Raw genomic sequence first — 22,276 nt, forward strand, 5'->3', positions numbered from 1 at the left:
TTTCTTTTCCTTATTGATGTGTTTGAAGGGGTTCCAATGCCTTTTCATATACATTGCAAATATTTTCTCCCAGCCTTTGTATTTAATATAGATCATAAAATCCCTAAGAGCAAGGTTAGAATTAAAGTTAAAATTGTTAAGTTAATCTATGCATCATCTATGTGACAACAGCATTTAGCCCAGCCTTGAACATAGGAGATCCCTCAAGGCAACTTTATTGACATAAAATCAAGTGAAATTAGTTTTGGAAACCCCGTTCTGTTCCACAGTTCTTAGCTCAAAAGTCTACCTCTTCAGAGAGGCCTTCTCTAATTGCTAAATCCAAAATAGCCACTCTCACACACAGCCCTCAATCCATCACTTGTGGGCTTCACTGCGCTTTTTGCCCTCTGAAATTATCCTGCCCATTTATCTGTTGACTTCTTGTCTGTTTCTCCACGACAGTGGGGACCTTTTCAGGCTTATTCATGGCTTTACACCCAGCCCTTAGAATAGCACAGAGTGGTTCATCCACAAATAGTTCCTAAAAATAAGTTGAACGATGAATTTTCAGGTTTTATCTTAATGTTATAAGGTTTGATACCCATCATTTTGGTCTGCTATGTTTTAAAACCTATTAGGGTAAATATGCTAGCATCACAGTTATCTACTCATTTGCTTCATAATCACTTATAAAAAAACTCTGATATTCTTGCCTGATCACACTTGCTGCAGAATGTCACAACCAACATGTCATGTTTTATAAAAATACAATGAGGCTTTTAATTGATACTGGATTGGCTCTTTATAGCAACTTATTTTTATCTTTACTACATTCTATGTTCCCAAACAGCAGTTAAGTTTAGCTCTCCATGTATTCTTTTTTTTTGCGGTAGGCGGGCCTCTCACTGTTGTGGCCTCTCCCGTTGCGGAGCACAGGCTCCGGACGCGCAGGCTCAGCGGCCATGGCTCACGGGCCCAGCCGCCCCGCGGCATGTGGGATCTTCCCGGACCGGGGCACGAACCCGCGTCCCCTGCATCGGCAGGCGGACTCTCTACCACTGTGCCACCAGGGAAGCCCTCCATATATATATTTTTTAGTACTCTCATTGTGCTTTTTTTTTTTTTTCCTAATATTTTAATTTTATTTATTTATTTAGCTGCGCCGGGTCTTAGTTGCAGCACTCGGGATCTTTTTTAGTTGTGGCATGTGGGATCTTTAGTTGCGGCACGTGGGATCTTCGTTGCCTCGTGCGGGGTCTACCTTGCGGCACATGGGATCTTTAATTGTGGCCTGCGGGATCTAGTTTCCTGACCAGGGATCGAACCCGGGCCCCCTGCATGGGGACTGCAGAGTCTTAACCACTGGACCACCAGGGAAGTCCCTCATTGTGCTTTTAATCTTCTTTAATAAGTACCATATGTCACACACACACTAAATCTTGAGTATAATTTGTTCTGGTTCTGTTGTAAATAAAAGCTCTTTGTATTGTATTTTCTAATATTTAGGGATAAATTTGATTTTAAAAAAATCGATATCTTGTACCCTGTAACTTTGAACTCATTACTTCTAGGACTTTTTTTTGTTGTTGCTGCTGTTGCTTTGTTTTGGTTGACTTCCATGGATTTCTTTAGGTATTTAATCATGTCCTGTACCAAAAACGTATGTTTTTATTTCTTCCAGTTTGTCTCTTTATTTAGACCATATAAATACCAACTTCTTATCCAAGATTTCAAATGTTGCTGCTATGGCTTTTGTTATAGTTGTTGTTATTATTGTTTTCTAGACTTATGCATCCCTTCCTTGCTTCTCTGAACATGATTACAGTTTCCTATATGCTTTTTCCTCCAACATTTTAATCAGGAATAAATGTTAAATTTTTTTTTTTTTTTTTTTTTTGCAGTACGTGGGCCTCTCACTGCCGTGGTCTCTCCTGTTGCGGAGCACAGGCTCTGGACGCGCAGGCTCAGCGGCCATGGCTCACGGGCATAGCTGCTCCATGGCATGTGGGATCTTCCCAGACCGGGGCACGAACCAGTGTCCCCTGCATCGGCAGGCGGACTCTCAACCACTGCGCCACCGGGGAAGCCCCTAAATGTTAAATTTTACTGATAACCTTCTAACAAATTTTGAAATGATTATTTAATCATTTTTCTAGTGAATATTCGTGGTTAGTTTTCTGTATAATATACCGTCCTTGAATTTCACTATTTGGTAATAAAGTTATATATATATATATATATATATATATATATATATATATATATATATAAACAAATGTATATATAAGCAAATATATATATTTGTTTTTATTTTGTTAAATTCTATCAAAACTGTATTTGTCTCATTAAATAGGCTGGGCCATACAAAATTTTCTTCTACATTGTAGTACAGTTGAAATAATATAAGAATGTTCTTTGAGGTATTTGGAAAAAATTCTCCACTGAATTCACTGGAGCTGAGGATGTCTTTGAAAGACTCATTTTATTTTAAATGTCTTCCTTGAACATTGATCTAATCATTTTTTCTATTTCATCCTGCATTCTTAGCATTATGAATATTTAGCTTGTCGCCTGTCTCTGATGAATGATCAAATTTCCTATTCTGTAGGTAAAAAGGAAATGGCATGGAAAGCATGTCTGCCTGGGCCAGAGGCTGGCCTTAACCTCTAACATTATATCCCATAGTAAGATTCTCTCACCTTTTCGGTAAGATCCTCTAAGATGGTTGACTCTTAATCCCCTACTGCATCCTTAAGGTCATGCCCTCTCCCTTTGGTTCTAATCACTTGGGTCTGCCCACCCCCTCTGGTCAAATGTTCATTGCCCACAGATTCCTGGTTCCCCTTGCAGCCTCCCCAGTTCGCTAAACCATTCTGCTAATCAGGCTCACTCCGTGCCCACAGGTTGACTGTTCCCACAGTTGCCGCTAAGTATGGCATGGTGGTGAAGAGGGCTGCCCTGTAGCCAGACTGGTCTTGGGTTTGAAACCTGATTATGGTGCTTACCACCTTTGAAGGTGAATGCATACTTTTGCCTTTCCAAGCCCTAGTTTTCTCATCTGTAAATTAAAGATAACAATAGTCTCCCTCTTACTGGATTAAGAGGATTCTTTCAGTCATCCAACCAACGTTTATTAATTGCCCAATACATGTCAGGCATCGTTTTAGGTGGTAAATAAAGGTGGTGAATAGAAAAAAATCCCTGTGTACGTGGAACTTATTCTGGAGAAGGAGTCAGGCGAATAAAGTATAAGCAAAATACTATATGTATATATTTGTATACATATGAATTATATATATATATTAAATTAAAATAAAAATACATTAAAATTATATTCAATAAATATAAAATATAATAAAAATTTAATGAAATATATTAAAATTAAAAATATATATTTTAATATATTATCGATATCTACTTATCTATCTAAATTTGAGGAAGTTAGTGTTTATGACTAGAAACAAAGAGAATGGTGAAAAGGTGTCAGAAGTGCTATTTTATTTGGTGAGGTCTGTGAGGGCCTTGCTGAGGAGGTAATGTTTAGGGAGTGATCTGTGTAAAGCGAGGAAGCCAGGCATGTGAGTCACTAGGGAAACTAGGTCCCTCCTGATAGAGGGACCATCAAGAATAAAGGTCCTGAGGTGGGATTAAATGAGACTATACAACTAAAGGCCTGACGTAGTTATGGCACAGAGTGAGTTGCAGTTAATTCTCCTAAAACTCCTATTACAATCACCATCACCACCACTGCTAGACTTGTAATAAAGGGGCCAAGAACTGACTCCTGACGGGTATTCCAAGATCCTGTCACAGGGCTGTAAGTTTGGTGTCTCCCTTTCTCCAGTTATTAGGGAGAAACGCACACCACCCGGCCACCCCTCCATCCCCAGCATAGAAGCATTCCTCCTTACTGCCCATCACACCCTGTCCGTGAAGGTTTTAGATGTCCGCTACTTTGATGAATTTCAAGGATTTCATCTACTTTTCCCTCCATCCCCCGCTAAAGACAGCACCCAGAACAGTATAGACTGTTAATTGGTGTTGGCCATCGGGGCCCCCTCAGCCCACCATCTCCTTCCCCTACCTGCTCATATTGAGAGTGGCCTGATTTTGGTCTGGGACAGAGAAAAGCAGAAGTGGCCCTGAGGGTTTGGGCCCATAGATTCATGGGCTTTCCCTGTGCTAGAAAAACCTTTATGGTTTTTTTGGGGGGGGGGGTTCACCTGCGAGGAAGGAAGGCCCCACTGTATTTTCATCTAGGTTGTTTTGCAACCTAATTTCTTCCCCTCTCTCTTGCTCCACTGACATCGTCTGTTCCCAGATTGTTTCCCTCCTGTCCTTATCTCCTGCCCTCTCTGTATTGCTTCCTCTGCAAGCCAAATCTTGCCACAGCACACATTTCAATACCACAGTTTGGGAGGGAGGCAAGTATTAAGGACAGAAATCTGAATTATGGAAGGGATTTCTTCTTTCATAAAGAAATGCAACTTTATTATTTTCAAGTACATACGTAGTGCCTCAAACTAATGTCTTACAAAAGGTCACCAAGTAAAGGTCTTGTAGAATGTTTCTTAACAAATACATAAGAACTGATGACAATTGGCCCATGCATTCACTATTTCTAAATGGATATTCCTAAAGTGCCCCAAAAGTATTGTTTTAGGAGACTACATATGCCACCCTAGCAATATTGCCTATGCTCTTAATTTACTAAACAAATGCCATTTTATTGATTGTGCAAAGATAAACTTTTGTCCATGGTCAATAAATCTCAAATTAACCAGGCCCAAATTAACATGGTTTCCCATTTAGTTTTCCAAGCCCAAGGCAATGACTCATTATTTCAAGGTACCTCTGATAAAGTAAAGTTCCGGTGTAATGAAGTAATAGCGTTTGGGAGGTTGTTTACGGGCCTGAGGTTTGTCTTTTTTGCTTCCTTCCTTTCTGCCTTAGGTCTTCTATTTTCCTTAGGTGTCTCTCACACTTGCTTGGTTCATCTAGGATTCTCTCTACAGGACATTCCCTAAGCCCTCTAAGCCAGGCTTAGAGAATGGGCAGAGCTGCCTGCAGAGCAAAGTGGAGGTGGGGAGGGGGTTAGGGAGGGAAAAGCATCTTCCTGTAGGAACCTGAAACCAACTCCTCATCTCAGGGGAAATTGGGCACAGTGATCATCAGCGTGAAGGGCGTTGGTCTGGGAGGAGCAGCCCTGCTGTCTAAGGTCAAAGGTAGGTCTCCTAATGCCCTCTCTTGCTGTCCAGAGGTCCTAACCACACCCATGACCTAAGCTGATTCTGCATGTCCCTGGAAGAGAGGACATTTCTGGGAACTTCTCAACCCCAATTCCAGCTTATGGCCAGGGACCTCCTTTTCCAGGGCTGGCTTGGCAGTGCCTGGGAGTGACGCAGGTTCATCCAGATGGGCATGAAGGGGAAGTGGGGAGGGGCAGGGAATGAGCTGGCAGCTCCCCCTCTCAACACCACATGGAACTTCTGAGGACTTAGCATTCTAAAGGGCGGGGTGTTACCAAGCACACGTGGTGGAGAGGACTGGAGCATCTGTGACACCTAGGTCTCGGGGACCAACAGACCACAAACCAAGGGTCAGTGGGGAACACCATGGGCACACGGGTGTGGAATCTCAGTGAAGCCCCTCAGATTGCCTCCTGGTCCTGCCTCTGCTGCTACTCTGGTGACATTGGAATTGGTTCTACTGGCGGGGTGCTCTAAAGCAGGGGTCCCCAACACCCGGGCCTCCGACCGATACAGGTCCGCAGCCTGTTAGGAACTGGGCCACATAGCAGGAGGTGAGTGGTTGTGAGCGAGCAAAGCTTCATCCGCAGCCCCCCATCGCCCCCCATCGCTGGCATTACCTCCTGAACCATTCCCCTGCACCACCCCTTCCCGTCTGTGGAAAAATCGTCTTCCACGGAGCCAGCCCCTGGTGCCAAAAAGGTTGGAGACCGCTGCTCTGAAGGGCAGGTCACAGAGCTGGAGCCCAGAGATCTATGTCAGACATCCTGAACTGACATTCTCTCTCCTTTCCTGTCCCCCTGCTCCGCCATAACCCCCTCTCCCACCTGTCCGCCCAGCTCTCCTCTGGCGCTTCCTAAATGGCTTTGACTGGGAGACGGGCCAGCTTCTCCAACCGGCTGGCTTCCCTTTCTGGCCTCAGGCCCTAGCACTCACCAGGAGGCACCATTTGTGATTTCCAGGTCTGAGGGGGAAGCAGGGGACAGAGTTGGGCAGGAAGCAAATGAGGGGTGAATGTGGGGAGTGGGGTGAGGTTGGAGAGATAAAGGGACACTGGTGATCTGAGACAGTTCCCCTCCTGGTCTAGACAGACCCCTGCCTTTCGGTGTTGATGTGTTCTAGTGGGAGGTGGGGGTGAAGGAACAGGGACCGGGGAGGGCTGGGGTACCCCTCGGGTCCTCAGGTGAGTTAGACAGCACGTGGAGTGCAGCAGAGCAGGACCTGGGGAGGGACCCCTGACACGTAGTGTCTGGGCTGATTGCTCCTAGACAGGCCTCTGGGGCAATCACCCCAAGCTGAATTACCCACTCCCTGCAACTCGACCTGCTGAGTTGCCTCATTCTCTCGCCCAAGTCTTCTCCCCAAATGCCACCCCACTGTTTTCCACCCCTCCCCAACGCCATCCCTGCGACACCTTCAGGGCCCCACCCCCACCCCCCGTCTTTCCCATGCTTGGCTCTTCTTTCCAACGGGCTCAGTAGTACGTCTCCTTCTCCACCCAGCCTGTTAGAGAGATTAGGCACGGGGATTGCAGGGTGAGTTTAGAGGAGACAAGAGATAAATGCCCTAGGGGCTTGGTGGTTGAGGCCAGGCAGAAGGGAAGCCTGGGGAAGGGGCTGAGGAAAGCAGCTGTGGAAGGGGAGTGGGGGAGGGGACTCCGTGAGGCCATGGATTAGGGGAAAGGAGAGACTTGCATTTAGTACAGGGGACGGTGGGCCCGGAGTGGTTTGGTTGGGGGTGAAAATACAAATGGCAACAGGGGCTGTTCAGGTAACGAGTGAGTTTCTAAAGGGGCAGCCGTGCATTGTTGCTGTCCAGAAATGGGGCCCTGGGATCGACAGCGCCTGTGATTTTTCAGGAGAAGCCAGAAACTTGGATTCTATGTGAAAGTCCCTAAGTTTTAGATATTAGGCCAATTGAAAAATAAAAAACAAAAAAACACCCGTACAAGATAGGGCAGCCAAACCAAACAACATTCATGGACCCTATTTGGCTTGTGGGCCACCCATTTTCAACCTCCAGTAAGTGATCGAAAATGCTTGTTGGGAAAAAAAAAAATACATGGTTGATGCCTGGGAATTAGGAGGGCTGGGTTGTAGCGCCACTTCTGCTGCTTCTGGCTTTATGACCCTGAACGAATAAATTCACCTCTGCCCCTCTCTTTGTCTATAAAATGTGGAGGTGGGACTAGATGACCTCGGAGGGCCCTTCTAGTTCTCATGTTCTGTGATTTCAGGTGGAAGGCAGAGGGCCTCAGAGACCAGTTGTGTGTTGGGTGGGACGGGAATTTGGGAGGAAGAGTTTCAGCAGAGTCAGGGCTCCTAGGACCCTGGACCCGAGGATCCGAGGGCACTGAGGAAAAGGAGCAAGGATCCGTAGTAGGAATGGAGTTCGGGTTTGGAGCCCTGCAGGGGTAGGTAGCCACAGTGGGGAGTTGCACTTCGCTGGGGTCGGGGCGCAGCGCCGGGGGTGCTTACCACCTGGATATCGCCGCAGGATCAGCTTTCGGACCTCATCGTAGATGAAGATGAGGAGACTGTAGGGGAAAGCGCAGAACCACCAGGTGACCCTGAGGAAACAGAGGAGAGCGTCAAGAGCATCAGAGGTTGCTTCAAAGGGACCAGAACTTGGATCCTAGCAGAGGCCCATCTAAAGGGACACTCACTTGAGCGGGTACATGCGCAGGGCCACACCCATGCCCGGGCAGTAGGACAGAAAGGCCGCCAGTGCTGTCTCCTCCAGGAGCCCAAAAATCAGAATCTTGTTCCTGGAAAGGCAAGGAAAAGATGGTAGGTAGTGTTGGAGGGGAGGGCAAGGAGGGGCAGAGATCCAGGGTGACCCCTGGTGGTGGAAGGGAAAGAGGTGGGAAGAAACGCCGGGGAAAGGCTATACATGACGTCTTCCCATGCCTTCTTCAAATGCTTCTTCTCATGCTAAATGTAACCAAAGAAAGATTGTCTTTAATTTTTCTGCTTACTGATTTTACCTCCGATTATTGTCTATAACACTTACTTTCAGTCATCAAATACATGTTTCCTATGTGTTGGGTGATACGCTCTGTGCTGGAGATGCTGTGGTCAATGCAAGCTTCCTTCTGGAGACCCGGGAACCTGCCCTCGTGCAGCTTATGATCTTGTTACTGCTCCAGGCACGTGGCCTTTGAAGGTGTCATCTCCCCAGCAAGATGCTTGTTCCTTCACTTCAGGACCCAATTATGTCTTCTACCCTCTCAGTGTCTCCTACAGCCCCAGGTAGTTGTTGGTCATAGATATTCAATAAAGAAGGGAATGTTTGTAAAGTACTCAGAAAGGGAAAGCTCACTGGATAAAAAGTGCTGAATATATATTCACCACATCAGAACTGAAGAGCAGGAAAGAATAAGGCTCTGAGGACAGTGGAGTCGTACAGGCGGGGTTTAGTCCCAGCCGGGCCACTTACTAGCTTTTGGCTGTAAGCAACAATGTTGCTTAACTTCTCTGAGTCTCATGCTCCTTCTGTGGAGGAGATAGTACCTCTATATCCTACGACTGGTGGGAAGATTATGGGAGATAATGCGTGGAGAGCTCTTGAACGTGGAACGTTCTTAGCTGTATTTTATAATCTCATGCACTGCACCTCTTCATGGCTTAAGCCAGTGATTCCCAAACTTTTCACTCATTAAGAATCCCTCTTATTTTTCTTCTAAGAAGGCCACATTTTAATTGATTTTTGTCTCTCCAGCTGCATTTGCTAATAAGTAATGAATATAGGGAATTCCCTGGCAGTCCTGTGGTTGGGGCCCTGCGCTTCCACTGCAGGGGGCACGGGTTCGATCCCTGGTTGGGGAACTAAGATCCCGCATGCTCCACAGCGAGGCCAAAAAAAAAGTAATGAATATATTTTCCCAATTAGAAAATTAATTAGCAATACACAAGGCTTCCAAAGAGAATTGCGCATTAGCATGTGATCGCTATAGTTCATACTCAGGCTTCTGCCTGACAATGACACTTTGGTAAGCTTGGGAATCTTCTTAGAGGAAGTGCTTAATTTCCATAAAGCTGTTTGAATAATGCACAGAGCATCTCTGAGGACCCCTGAGGGTCCAGACACCCCAGGGTGGGGCATAAGGTGCTAAGGCTGCCTCGGGCCAGGTTACTTGTTGGTATTAGTACTCCTTCCCTGTCCCAGTCTGAATTTTGTTTAGTTTCTTTTCCACTTGCCTCTCAGATGTGCAGGATTTAACCTGTCTGGTCATGTCCCCTGCTTGCTCTCTCACCCATGCCCTGCACAGTCGGTCACCCAGTGTCTTAGACCCTCTGCTCCTTGTTCTCCGCTCACTGCCTTGTCCCCGTTAGTGTTTTTAGCTCAGTGGAATCTCCTTCCTTCATCTAACAGACTTTTCCCTTTCCTCTCCCTAGGATCTCAAATGCTGTTAACTTCACTGGAGTTTTGGTATATATATATTTTTTCTCAAACTAAGAAATTGTGACAAAACTCACGTGGGGACTTGTGCCCATTGTTTGCCGTAGAAGAAAAGAAAGATAATGGGAGTGATACCTTCGGCACGGACCACCATCCAGGCTGAGCTGCAGAGGAATCACTGGGTACCCCCCAGGTGCCAGGCTCTGTGACAGGTGAGCCACCCAGGGTAGTAGTCACGAGCTTGGGCTTCAGAAAGAGAGCTGGCTGAGCTATTTCCAGCTGGGTGGCCCCAGGCACACCATTTAACTTTTTGCGGGGGTCTCTTATCCACAGAATGAAAATAATACCTCCCTCACAGAGCTACTGTGAGGTCTGACGATGTCTGTGAATCACTTAGCACAGTGACTGGCAGGCGTAACTCACACTATAAGAACTTGACCCTGAGCAGCTCACAGCTCCCACAAGGACAACATCACCACCACAAGGCAAGTGCGGTGAACTAGAGCTACCTGCCGAGTGGAGGGGAGCACAGGGGACCCTGTATTTAGGGCTGGGCCAAGGGGTGGGGGTGAGTATAGAGTATAAGATAGAGGAAGGAAGGGAGGAAGGAAGAAGGGAGGGAGGGGAGAGGTAAGGGGAAAAGATGAAAAGGAAAGATGATGGAAGGAGACCATAATGAAGGAGATCTGGGGAGCAAATTAAAACTCATCAGAAAGAGTCATAACCCTCCTTCCTCTTCGCTCATCTATTTCCAAAAAGGCTACGGATTTACAGCCGGGCGACTACAGTCAGAGACCCCGCCGATGTGGGTGGGTGAGTGCGCCCTGAATGCGCTCCGCCTGGTGGGCAGGGCCGGTGGGCGGTGCTCACGTCATGCCCTGCTGGAAGACCGAGTTGCGGCGGGTCTTGCAGATTATGAGGTCAGCCCACTGCACGACCACGATGCTGGCGAAGAAGGCCGTGTGGCACGTGAACTCCACCACCTTCCGTTGCTCATAGGTCTGGGGGAGGGCGGGCAGAGAGAGGTGAGGGTGTGAGAGGAAAGGGTAGGAACAGGGTGCAGCGTGGTCCAGGGCAGATGTTAAACCCTGGGCACCTACTCCACCCTTAGCCCCCAATCCCATTGGCCACGACTGACCACTCCTGCCAGACGTTCAGCCCTACCCTCTCATATGTGTGCATCTGCACTTCCACAGCCCCACTCACCCACTCCTGTCCGTAGCTGTCCTCCAGGTCGTTCATGGACCGGTCGTCCCAGTCGAGGCGGATTCCCAGCAGCCGTGAAGGCAGGAAACCATTCTCTGCCAGGATCACGAAGTAGGTGAAGAAGCCACCCAGCGCCTGGATCATCCCTGTGGGTGGCGGGCAAAGGACAAAGGGCAGGGCCTGGGTCATAGAAGGTAACAGGATGGGACCAGCCCCTACGGGCCAGAGAAGGACGGACATCCCTGACCCTCGGGGAGTTGGCCCCTATCCTGGAATTTTTCAGGGGGATCATCCCTCCAAAGCCTGGGAAAAGCGTCTTCTTGGGGTTCCCCCTGAGCCCCGGGCCCGGCCGCACCGATCTGTCCATAGGCCATGCTGATCAGCCTCTCGTTCACCAGCTTGTCTGTCTGCGGGTTTCTCGGCTGCCGCTTCATGATGTCACTTTCAGCTGCCTCATAGGCCAAGGAGATGGCAGGGACCTGTGCAAGGGGGCAGTTGGGGAGAGGACGGCAGTTGAAGGGAGAGGGTGGGAGCAGGGGATGATCAACAGTGAAGAATCTTTGACACAATTCAAACACTTATAAAGACCCAAGACCCTGGACTTCCCTGGTGGCGCAGTGGTTAAGAATCCACCTGCCAATGCAGGGGACCCGGGTTCGATCCTTGGTCCGGGAAGATCCCACATGCCGTGGAGCAACCAAGCCCGTGCGCCACAATTACTGAGCCTGCGCTCTGGAGCCCGCAAGCCACAACTACTGAAGCCCGTGCGCCTAGAGCCTGTGCTCCGCAACAAGAGAAGCCACTGCAATGAGAAGCCCGTGCACCGCAATGAAGAGTAGCCCCCGCTCGCCGCAACTAGAGAAAGCCCGTGCGCAGCAACGAAGACCCAACGCAGTCAAAAAAAAAAGATAAAAAAAAGAAGAGATCCAAGACTCTATCATCTTCCAGGCTTTGTGCTCATCTTCTCTGCAACCCTCACAGCCTGCTCAGCTGTCCCTGATGCACCTTTCCTTCCATCTGTGGCCCACCCCTACCCACTGCACCCCCACGACTGCCTTGCCTGTCCCCTCCTCCAACCCATGGCCTCACCATGTCAGTGCCCAAGTCAATGCAGAGGATGGTCACAGTGCCCAGAGGCAGGGGGATGTTGGCGATGATGAACAGCAGGAAGGGGGTGATCTCGGGGATGTTGCTGGTCAGGGTGTAGGCGATGGATTTCTTCAGGTTGTCAAAGATCAGGCGGCCTGTGGGGAGGTTCTGAGGGCATCAGGGAGATCAGAGGGACCCTCCCCACCCCTAGCCCCTGAAGCATGGGCCGCTTGTCTACCCAACAAAGGGAGATTTTGTGTTAGAGGGAAGCTAAAGCAGGCGGTGGATGCCTGAGATCCTGAGTTGAGTCTGTAATTGGGGTAAAAGGCAGGGAAGCAGATGTGCCAGCTCAGACATCCTGGATGGCATCCCAGCCCGTGTAGCCCCTCACCCTCCTCCACACCCGTGACGATGGAGGCAAAGTTGTCGTCCAGCAGGATCATGTCGGCTGCCTGCTTAGACACGTCAGAGCCAGCGATGCCCATGGCGATGCCGATGTCTGCCTTCTTCAGCGCGGGCGAGTCGTTCACCCCGTCCCCTGTCACCGCCACAATGGCTCCCTGGGGAGAAGGTACAGCCAGGCTGGGGGTGCAGCCCCTGCACGTGCCTGGCCCTGGCCCTGACCTTGACCCTTACCCCCTTGCTCACCTGCCTCTGACAGCCCTCCACGATGATGAGCTTCTGCTGAGGAGACGTCCGGGCAAAGACAATCTCTGTGTGGTTCTTGAGGATCTCGTCCAGCTGCTCTGACGTCATGTCCTTCAGGTCAGAGCCGTGCACCACACACGCCTTGGCCTCTCTGGAGGCAGAGGCAGAGCTGGTTGATTCCCTGGTACCCCACCACCCCTCCTTGCCACTGCCGGGTCTTCCCCAACAGCTTCCTTCTTCCTCTCCCTGACACTCAGTGACCTGTCTTTCCCATTTCTCTCTTTGAGGGGGTGGTGCTCAGTCCTCACCACGTGGCAGCATCACAGTCGTCAGTACAGTGTGCTGGGCCAGGCGCTACTTCCTTTATATGTATCTCACTCCTATAGAAACCAGCAGTGTGGATACTACCCTAATTTTGAAGTTGAGAGAATGGAGGCTCGGGAAGGTAAAGTGACAGGTCCGAGGTTACACAACTGATCAGTGGCACAGTCTGGCCACAGGCTCAGGACCAGGGAACCGGCAGTTAGGACCAGATACCCTCAGGGGCTGCTCAAGTGTCCAGTGGGAGAGGCTGAGTTGATGGGGGAGGGCTCCTACGGAGCCTCACCTGGGGTTGACTTGGCTGACAGGAATGTTGAGCCGGGCTGCAATGTCCTCCACCGTCTCGTTGCCCTCTGATATGATACCCACACCTTTGGCAATGGCCTTGGCTGTGATCGGGTGGTCCCCGGTCACCATGATCACCTGGCAGCAAGGAGAAAAGAGAAAAGGAAAGCAGCATTAAGGTTTTTTCTTTTCTCCTTTTATTCCTTTCCCAAAGTCGGAAGAGCTAGACCACTAGATGGTGGGACTGGAAGATCCCAGCCAAAATAATGGAACTCTGTGTGTGTGTGTGTGTGTGTGTGTGTGTGTGTGTGTGTGTGTGTGTGAGAGAGAGAGAGAGAGAGAGAGAGAGAGAGAGAGAGAGAGAGTGGGTGAGGGGAAGAGACAACAACAAGCTGTGTTCAGGAGATCAGAGATAGTTTGCCTAACTGGAGGAAAGCCTCTCTGACACAGTAACAAGTTAATGAGGGTCCCTTGGAAGAGCAGCCTCAGGATTGTTTAGGAGTTTGAATTTCATGGGGTATGAGGTTGTCACAGCTGGAAGGACCCCTAACATCTCCTTCATTTTACCAATGAGGAAACAAAGGCTTAGCAAGGGGCCCATGATTTGCTCCGGGTCCCAGGGAACCAGAACGGACATGGTTTTCCTAGTGCCCAGTGTGATGCCCGCCGACATCCTAGTCAGACAGGGCAGGGACGGGAGGGAGACATTCCCTCCCGTCCCTCCCTGCTGCCTTCCACCACCTGTCCTCTGCCTCTGACATCCCTTCACAGTGTGGCAAGAAGGTGATTCCTGACTGAACCGTGATATTCATTGCTGCTGTAGCAGAATGGATGGAGCTGGATGGGGAAGGTGGTTAGCATCTGAGAGGCTGGTAAAGAGGATGTTGCAAGCATCAGGAGGTCAGAGCTGGCTTAGGAGATCATTTGCATGTGGGGGTTTGTGGGGCAAATCCCACACATACTGAGAAGGAAGCCTCTTCACGCCCCGCTGCCTTCTCTTCCACCCCCAAAAGCCACATGGGTCTCCCAGCTGAAAGACAAAAGCATCTTTGCAGTCCTCATCCTACTCAACCCTCTGAGGGGTTTGGCACTGTCTACCACCCCCTCCTTGAAGCCCTGTCCTCCCTTGGCCCCCATGGACTCCTTCATTCCCAGTTGCCCTCCATCCCTCTTCAGGTGGTCTTTCCCACCTGAGTGAGGAAGCAGCTTTGGTGTCGCCTAGCAGACCTAAGGTGAAACACTGACCTTCCCCAAGTGCCTTCACTAAATCTCAGCAGAACAGAGATGATGAGTCTTTCCTTCAGGGTCGTCTTGAGGAGTTAGTGGCCTTAGGTGGACACTCACTGAGGGTTACCTGTCACCACCTTCCCCCTCATCGCTGGTTCCTCCTCCACTTGCCCTTCCTGTTGGTGTGGCCCAGGGTTTCCTTCCCCTCCCCTTTCTTCACACCTGCTCTTGTCCTCAGCAACAGAATCAAACATACTAGCGTGTCTTTAATCTGTACTCACATGGGAACGAGACTGAACTCTCCTGTCCTGGCCCGCTTTCGTGAGCTCTCAGCCATATTCCTGCTTTCCCTGAAACATCTCCCCCTGGGCATCTTACAGACCTTCCGATCTCAGGGCGAAGGGAGCTCCTTATCTCTACTCCCCACCCCCACGGAACCTTCTCCTCTGCTCCCCACCTGAGATACCATCCATTCGATTCATTCAGTCCTTTTATCTCCTGGATCTTCTCGCCTCCCCATTTGAGTTTGTTCACCAAGTTCTCAAAACATCTCTCAAAAGTAACTACTCCACTCCTTTTGTCACTGCCCTCATTTGGGTCATCATCTTGCCATCATCTTGGTATTGCAATAGCCTCTTATGCTGTCTCCGCAACCCCAGTTCTTCTCCAAATCCAGCCCCTCCTCCATCCAGGGAGCCTCCTAAGGGCTAGCTCTGCCCTGTGACACCTGCGGCTCTCTGTGGCTCTCAGGATAAAGCCCAAGTCTGGCATTTAAGCAAAATCCTTCCAACTGGCCCCGGCCCTGATTGCAGTCTCCATCTCCGGTGCTCCTCGGCCACCTCCCACCGCCACGCGCACACGCCCCGTGCAGTCCAGCCACCGCTGGGTACACACTGTTCCCCGCTCTTGACACGCCTTCCGCTCCCTCCCCGCCTTACAAAATGCTCTTCACCCTTCGGGGCCCAGATCAAATATCATGCCCTCTGTAAAACATTGTCCAGTTCTCCGAGGTGGGCTTAACAGCTCCCTGCTGCTCTGAGCTCCCTGGACATGCTTTCCCCAGGCCTCGGTGACTGTTCTGATCATGGTAACAGGCTGCCTGGCGAGAAGGGGAGCACGGGCTTTCCGGATGAGCTGGCCAGGCTTCCTATAGCCAGTTTCCCTCTTACTAGCCGTTTTATTTTGGGAAAGCTACTTACCCACTCTGAGTCTCAGCTTGTTTTATTTTTAAATGGGGATAATGATGCCTACCTTAGAGACAGAGTGGTTGCAGGGTTCAGGAGTCACATATATGTGCATATATACATATAAGCCCTCTAGTGTGATGGTTAAAAAATAGCAGAGGGCTTCCCTGGTGGCGCAGTGGTTGGGAGCCGCCTCCCGATGCAGGGGACGCGGGTTCGTGCCCCGGTCCGGGAAGATCCCACATGCCGCGGGGCGGCTGGGCCCGTGAGCCATGGCCGCTGAGTCTGCGCGTCCGGAGCCTGTGCTCCGCAACGGGAGAGGCCACAGCAGTGAGAGGCCCACGTACCGCAAAAAGAAAAAAAAAAAAAAAAAAAGCAGATACCTCAGTTCAAATCCTGGCTTTACCACTTACTAGCTCTGTGGCCTTGGGCATGTCGCTTTGCGTCTCAGTTTTTGTCTCTGTAACTAAGGGAAAATACTAGTGCCTACTTGTAGGGTTGTTGTGAAAATCAAATGAGATCATACAGGTTTGGTGTTTAGAATAGTGCCTGATGCATATAAAGCCTCACGAAACAATGGGCTCTTTTTATTATTAGAATATCTGGCCCTTAGCGGGTGCTCAAAGACCCTGTCTGTTAAAATTGTTCTGTGATTAACTTAAAGGCGTTTGTTTCCCCTGAGGGGTCATGAGCTCCGGAGGCGAGGCACTGTATCTTATTTGTCTTTTGTATCCCCAGTGCCTGGTGCAGTCCCTGGCCCCCAGTAGACAGGTTGAGTTGAACTGATTTGGAAGTAGGTGAGAAGTTGCAAAAGGAGGAACAAGCGAGGGCATCAGAATTGGTAACTGGACAGGTTAAGAGCGGTAAAGGGCTGTATCTTGGATACAGGAAAGTAACCAAGATGGAAGGGATTTTTGTTTGTTCGTTGAACTCCGGCACCTTGAACAGTGCTCAGTAAACAATAAATATTTGTTGAAGGAAGCACAAATGTCGTACAGAGAAGGGAGTGGTCATTGAGAAGCAATTGTAGTTGGAGAAGAGAACGTGGGAGAGGTATGCTTGGTGGAATGAGGACTGGAGCTAGTCTACGGGGTTATGGGGTGGAGGTGAGTGGCTGCAGGCGAGAGCCTACTATCTCATCCCAAACGGCTAGAGAGAGTGGGCGCTAGCTGGGAAGGGGAGGACAACCGGATCTCCAAGACAAGGGTGGCTGATCGGCTTGAAACCAGAATGGAAGGGGCCGTGCCCCAGAGAGAGAGGATTGGGTGTGGGAGACTGGTCACTCTGAGCAAAAGGGACAAGGGTGAGAGCTCCAAGGCAGGGACCGACCTTTCCTTGCAGATGGACGGCTTCTCGTCTCAGTCAGCAGGAAGGAGGCCAACAGTGGCCCAGGTCTCCCCAGGGCAGCAGCCTCTGCGGCCCCTGGACTTTTGGTGTTTGGGAGGAGGGACGAAGTGAGGCTAGTACCTTGATGCCTGCACTCCGGCACTTGCCCACAGCATCCGGCACGGCAGCCCGTGGAGGGTCAATCATGGACATGAGCCCCACGAAGCAGAGCTTCTCCGTGGGAAAGTTCAGCTCATCTGTGTCGAATTTGAAGCCCCGAGGAAACTTTCCAGAGGGCAGATTCAGTTGACAGAAGCCTGAAGGGGACAGAAGGGAGGAGTGAGAGCAGCAAGGTGGCTGCCGGGTTGCCCCCAGAGGCCCTCATCCCACGGAAACCTTTCTCAGCCCTGCTCCCTGCTTCTGGCCCCTCACCTAGCACTCGCTCCCCCAGTCCTCCCAGCTCCAGGTAGGCATTCTGGAAGGCGTCTTGCATCTCCTTGTCTAGAGGGACCTCCTTGCCCTGCACCAAGATGGAGGAGCACCGGTCCAGGATGCGCTCGGGGGCCCCCTTCATCACCAGCACGTAGCTCTGGGGGCTGTCTTCTCTCTCGTGGATGGACAGCTGGAGAGAGGAAAGGCAGTTACAGAGGGGCCACACTTGTCTTGAAGCTCCAGTGCCCAGCACGGGGCCTGGGACAGAGCAGAGGCTGGTAAGGAAAACTCCCTTAATAAAATACCCCCTGATCCATCAACCACTGTCAACATAGGGAGAGTCTCCGTGTGTGGATGGGTGTTTGGACCTCATAGTCCTAACCCTGTAACCTGAGAGTCACCTTCCCATAGGACATTCATTCACTCAGCAAATATTTACTCCAATCAGTTAGGACAAGCACTGTGCTAGGGGCGAGGTGGCTTTGTCATCAGCACGCCCCATCACCACACTGGCCTTAGGGGGGCTTTACCCCTATGGCTTTTACAGGACATAGCTGAGACTGCATTCTTGGCATTTAACAGATGCCCGCAGGCTGAGGGATACCCTAAGGAAATTTCCGATGTATGGTTCAGCTGAATGGGATGGAAGGGTTGAGGGACTGAAGCCAGAGGATGTGGAGCCCTGGGAAGAAGAGTTGAGAAAGTGACAGGTTGTAGTAAAGGAATGAAGGTTTGGGAGCTGGGTGTGGGGTTGGTCGTTGCAACCAGACATCTGGTCACCCACGTTGCCCCGGGGGATGATGCAGGGGTGAGAGGGTGCTCAGACGCTCTCTTTCCTGCTGTTGATTCCCCTTCGACTCTGTGTGCCCCTCACTTCCATCTCTCCCTCTTCCCTTGACCTGGCACCCAAACCAGACCTGGTACTTATTGGTTGAGTTGAAAGGGATCTCCGCCACCTTGGGGTTTCTATCCCTCATCTTCCTCACGGAGCCGCAGGATAGCTCAATGCACTTGAGCAGAGCTGACTCTGAGGCATCACCAGCTGTGTCCCGCTGCCAACAAGGAGAATTCAGTGTCACAGTGGAGGACCAAGGAGGGAGGGCACTGACATCCCCGAGGCAGCCACAGGGTGCAAGAGGGGAAGCTGGGCGTCAGCAAAGTGGGCGGGCTGTGGCGATCCCCCGACCCCCTACCTTAGACACAGAGATGTTCTCCTGCCCTGCCTTGAAGACAGCACGGTTGCAGAGGCCAGCAATCCGGGACAGGGCGGTCCACGTGGGGGATCGTTTGTCGAAAGTGGCCCCTGGGAGGAAAGGAGAGAGAAGCAGGAGCTTGGCTCTCCTTTAGACCTCTTATCTCACCCCACCCGTCCCACCACTCCAGTGCCCTGAACATCCTCCGGTCCCCTCCACCCACTCTGGGTAGAGCACTCAATCACCAGACTGATCTTCTGTGGTGTCGGCCTCATGGATCTGGTTGTCAAACCACATGTGGGCGACAGTCATGCGGTTCTGGGTGAGGGTGCCCGTCTTGTCGGAGCAGATGGTGGAGGTGGAGCCCAGCGTCTCCACCGCCTCCAGGTTCTTCACCAGGCAGTTCTTCCGAGCCATGCGCTTGGCTGTCAGGGTCAGACACACCTGGTGGAGAGAGAGGGCAATAAAAAGGGCTCAGCCTGAAGCTGGAGATACCCATGTCTTTACCCCAGACCATGGCTCTGTCCCTCCTCCCTTGATCCTACTCCACGAACACTGAGAGAGACCTAGGTGTAAGTCATGAATGTGTTCCATTTTAGACGTGTTGAGCTGAGATCATGAGTGTATATTTAGGTGAAATGTCCAGTAGGGAGTTGAAGATATTTGGCCAGAGCTCCAGAGAGGGCCAGAGTAGAACAGGGTGTAGGTATGTGTGAGTCATCAACACCGAACAGGCACCAGAAACTGGGAGGAGATGAGCTTACTCAGGGGCATCAGGAGGAAAGCAGAGCACTGAGGACTGAAGATCGGTGGAGGTGGGGAAGAGGACAGTGCAGGGGACTGGGGAGAGGAGAACCGGGGTAGTGATGAGTCACAGTCAGCAACGAAGGAGAGAATGCTAGGAGGGTGGACAGCAGTATCCATTTCAGCAGCAGAGTTAAGGATGGGAGCGGAGGAAAGGTCACTGGATTTGCTAATTAGTCACTGGTGACCTTGGAGAGAGCCTTGATGGGAGGGTTAGCCAGGATGAGCTCCAGAGGGCAGTGGGGAGATGACTAGTACAAGGCTTGTGAGAAAAGGCGACCAGGACAAGCTCTGGGAGAGAAACTGAGAGGGAAGGCACAGCCCAACCTAAAACCTTCCAGACTCAAACTCTGAGCCATGTATTAAATGATCTTTTTCAGACTCACATTCTAAGCCATGTTTTAAAGGAGAATCGAATATGTGATTTCAGGGGCTGGAAGTAAAAGAACTGCAGAGAAGCCATAGCCTCTCTCGCTTTTGAGGCAGGGTAGCAAAGCCCTCCCCTGGAGGCCCCTTGGCCTGAGCCACTCACAGTGACAGTGGCCAGCAGCCCCTCAGGCACATTGGCCACGATGATGCCGATGAGGAAGATGACCGCCTCCAGCCAGCTGTAGCCCAGGATGAGGGACAGCACGAAGAAGGATACCCCCAGGAACACAGCCACCCCCGTGATCAGCTGGATGAAATGCTCAATCTCCATGGCTATGGGTGTCCGCCCGACCTCCAGGCCTGAGGCCAGAGTGGCTATGCGGCCCATCACGGTCCGGTCACCTGTGGCAATCACGATGCCCCTGGCAGTGCCTACGACACAGGAAGGGACACGAGGTTGGATGCCTTGGGGTCCCAGGAACTGAAGTCTCATCCTACTTCCTGGGAGAGGAAAACAATCACAGAGTAAAGAAGCCAAAGACTGTGGGTCACTGTCATTAGATTGTACCTCCCTTGGCTTCCTCTCCCAGCATAGATGGCCAATCCCAGACTCAACACAACAGCAAATTATCTTCTCTTATACCTGGGCCTGGGGAGGAACCTTGCAAATAAACTCAAGGTTCAAACTGAGGAGATTCAGTAAATGAAATAAAAGTATTGCCTGTGGTATTTCAGTAAAATCAATCTCATACTTGTTATCGTCCAAAAATATATTACAAACACAAAGTAAAGGGCTTATGGATTTTCCCTGTAGTCTTACGTTTTTCTTTCTCAACACTAGGCACGAATCTCTACAGAAGAAGCTAGGCAATCTCTAGCCCTTATGTAGACATTCCAGGGGTCTTCAGGAGAGGAAGTGTGCTGGAGTGGAAAGAGCATGCATCGGAGCCAGCCAGACCTGGGTTTGCATCCATCTTTGAATTTCTACCTAGGGATTGTTTTAATAATGAAATGAGACAGTGTTGTCATACACCTAGAGCAGTGCCTGGCACATAGTAGGCACTCAACAAATGTTAGTTCCATTCATTTCCTCTCCTCTCTTCAAAGCCAGTTCAGAGTAAGCAATGGACATGTTTTACTAGGCCTTTTTATCAATTGTGGGAAATGTAGAGCAAATTTCAGAATCTCAGTACATTAAGAATTTAGGAAACAATGTGTGGTGATTTTCACTATGATTCTAACTTGCTGAAGGAGGGGGAAAGCCCAGAGAAACAATACACACTGAAGAGAAATGAGAAACGGGAAGGGAAAGGTATGTGTGAGGAGGTGGGGGCAAGGCCTCCTCTGACCCATTTTCTGAGGCCCATGGTCTAGTCCGGCTCTTCCTCCCACCAGCTCTGGCCCTGGCCTCCCTCTCCGAGTCAGCCCGACTCTGCTCACTGGCACAACCAAAGAGGGCAGGGCTTTCGGTGGTGCTTGGACTCTGGCCACTCAGTGGCGGCAGCTCTGGGAGCTCTTCCTGGCCTTTGGTCATCTCTAGAACACAGAGCAGTGGTGGGGCACACCGGGCAGCCTGTGCATGACCAACAGTTTCTTTTGGTGACGCGCAGGCCAGGATGCAGCCTGAAGGAAGGCCTGAATGTTCACCTGGACTGAAAGCTTTCCTGTCCCTCCCCCAGCCTGGGCCCTGGTCAAAGCAAGGGTCAGAGAATGAAGCAACTAGTCCCAGAACCAGGAGAGATGGAAGCCGTCAGTCAAACCAGAGACTTCTAGGAATCAAGGATGGTTTGGGGCGTGCGCGTGTGTGTGCGCATGCGCGTGTGTGCGCATGTGTATGTGTGTACGGGTCTTGGCCCATATCTGAAGGCTTGGGAATCTGCGCTGTCCTGGGGTGGACGGAACAGAGATCTTTCTGTGGGGAGGTGACTTTTCCCTGGAGTCATGCCGCCCCAGCCAATTCCCTGCTCTCTGGAGGGGGCTACTTCTGTAATACTCAGGGCTCTCTGCCCCTTCAATTCCCTCCTCCATAGCCGGGCTTCTGACAAGTAAGTACAGACATAGCCCCCAGTCCTGCCTGGAGCTGATGCTGGGACCAGGGGTTCCCCACCAGGCTAGCCTCTCACCTTCCACGCAGTTGGTAGAGAAGAAACAGATATTGCGGGTCTCCAGGGGGTTCTCGTGGGTGAACTCGGGGGAGCGGGTCTGGGGCTCCGACTCGCCTGTTAGGGATGAGTTATCCACCTGAGGAGGAAGGCAGTGTGGAGTCATCAGATGGGCAGACGCATTCAGGCACGCACAGCTGTGTCCTGACTCCAGCCACACTCAGTCTCCACGACACCCAAGACAGAATTACACTTGCCCTCATCACATATTTATAGCATTACTCAGCTATTGTCCCTGCTCTGGTTTGGAATCTGGGCTCTCACTGACTTCTTCTGTGACCTTGGGCAAGTTATTTAACCAACATTGCCTCCCTTTAGTCATCTATAAAATGGAGAATGGAAGTAGAATCTCTGCATTGCACAACTACAGGGGGTGCCATTAACACCGTAGTCAATGA

General features: G+C 50.6%; 1 protein-coding gene across 3 annotated transcripts in view; it reads right to left on the reverse strand.

Moving 5' to 3' along the window:
* Window positions 1-4,445: 4,445 nt before the first annotated feature.
* The window catches only part of LOC114898643 (sodium/potassium-transporting ATPase subunit alpha-2), a 28,967-nt gene continuing 11,136 nt past the window's right edge, over window positions 4,446-22,276 (reverse strand). For all 3 annotated transcript variants that reach the window (XM_029228527.1, XM_029228526.1, XM_029228528.1), the window contains 17 exons: window positions 21,840-21,957; window positions 19,880-20,148; window positions 18,789-18,987; window positions 18,544-18,653; window positions 18,268-18,402; window positions 17,351-17,540; window positions 17,060-17,235; window positions 13,183-13,319; window positions 12,576-12,726; window positions 12,319-12,487; window positions 11,928-12,082; window positions 11,194-11,317; window positions 10,839-10,984; window positions 10,503-10,633; window positions 7,897-7,998; window positions 7,709-7,800; window positions 4,446-6,734 (listed from right to left, as the gene is read on the reverse strand). In XM_029228527.1, the coding sequence (XP_029084360.1) occupies window positions 6,706-6,734; window positions 7,709-7,800; window positions 7,897-7,998; window positions 10,503-10,633; window positions 10,839-10,984; window positions 11,194-11,317; window positions 11,928-12,082; window positions 12,319-12,487; window positions 12,576-12,726; window positions 13,183-13,319; window positions 17,060-17,235; window positions 17,351-17,540; window positions 18,268-18,402; window positions 18,544-18,653; window positions 18,789-18,987; window positions 19,880-20,148; window positions 21,840-21,957 (2,433 nt within the window). In that variant the 3' untranslated portion in view covers window positions 4,446-6,705. The remainder of the gene's footprint in view (window positions 6,735-7,708; window positions 7,801-7,896; window positions 7,999-10,502; window positions 10,634-10,838; window positions 10,985-11,193; window positions 11,318-11,927; window positions 12,083-12,318; window positions 12,488-12,575; window positions 12,727-13,182; window positions 13,320-17,059; window positions 17,236-17,350; window positions 17,541-18,267; window positions 18,403-18,543; window positions 18,654-18,788; window positions 18,988-19,879; window positions 20,149-21,839; window positions 21,958-22,276) is intronic.

This window comes from Monodon monoceros, unplaced genomic scaffold, assembly GCF_005190385.1.
Source record: "Monodon monoceros isolate NGI ecotype Baffin Bay Population unplaced genomic scaffold, NGI_Narwhal_1 Super_Scaffold_18, whole genome shotgun sequence".
NCBI lineage: Eukaryota > Metazoa > Chordata > Mammalia > Artiodactyla > Monodontidae > Monodon > Monodon monoceros.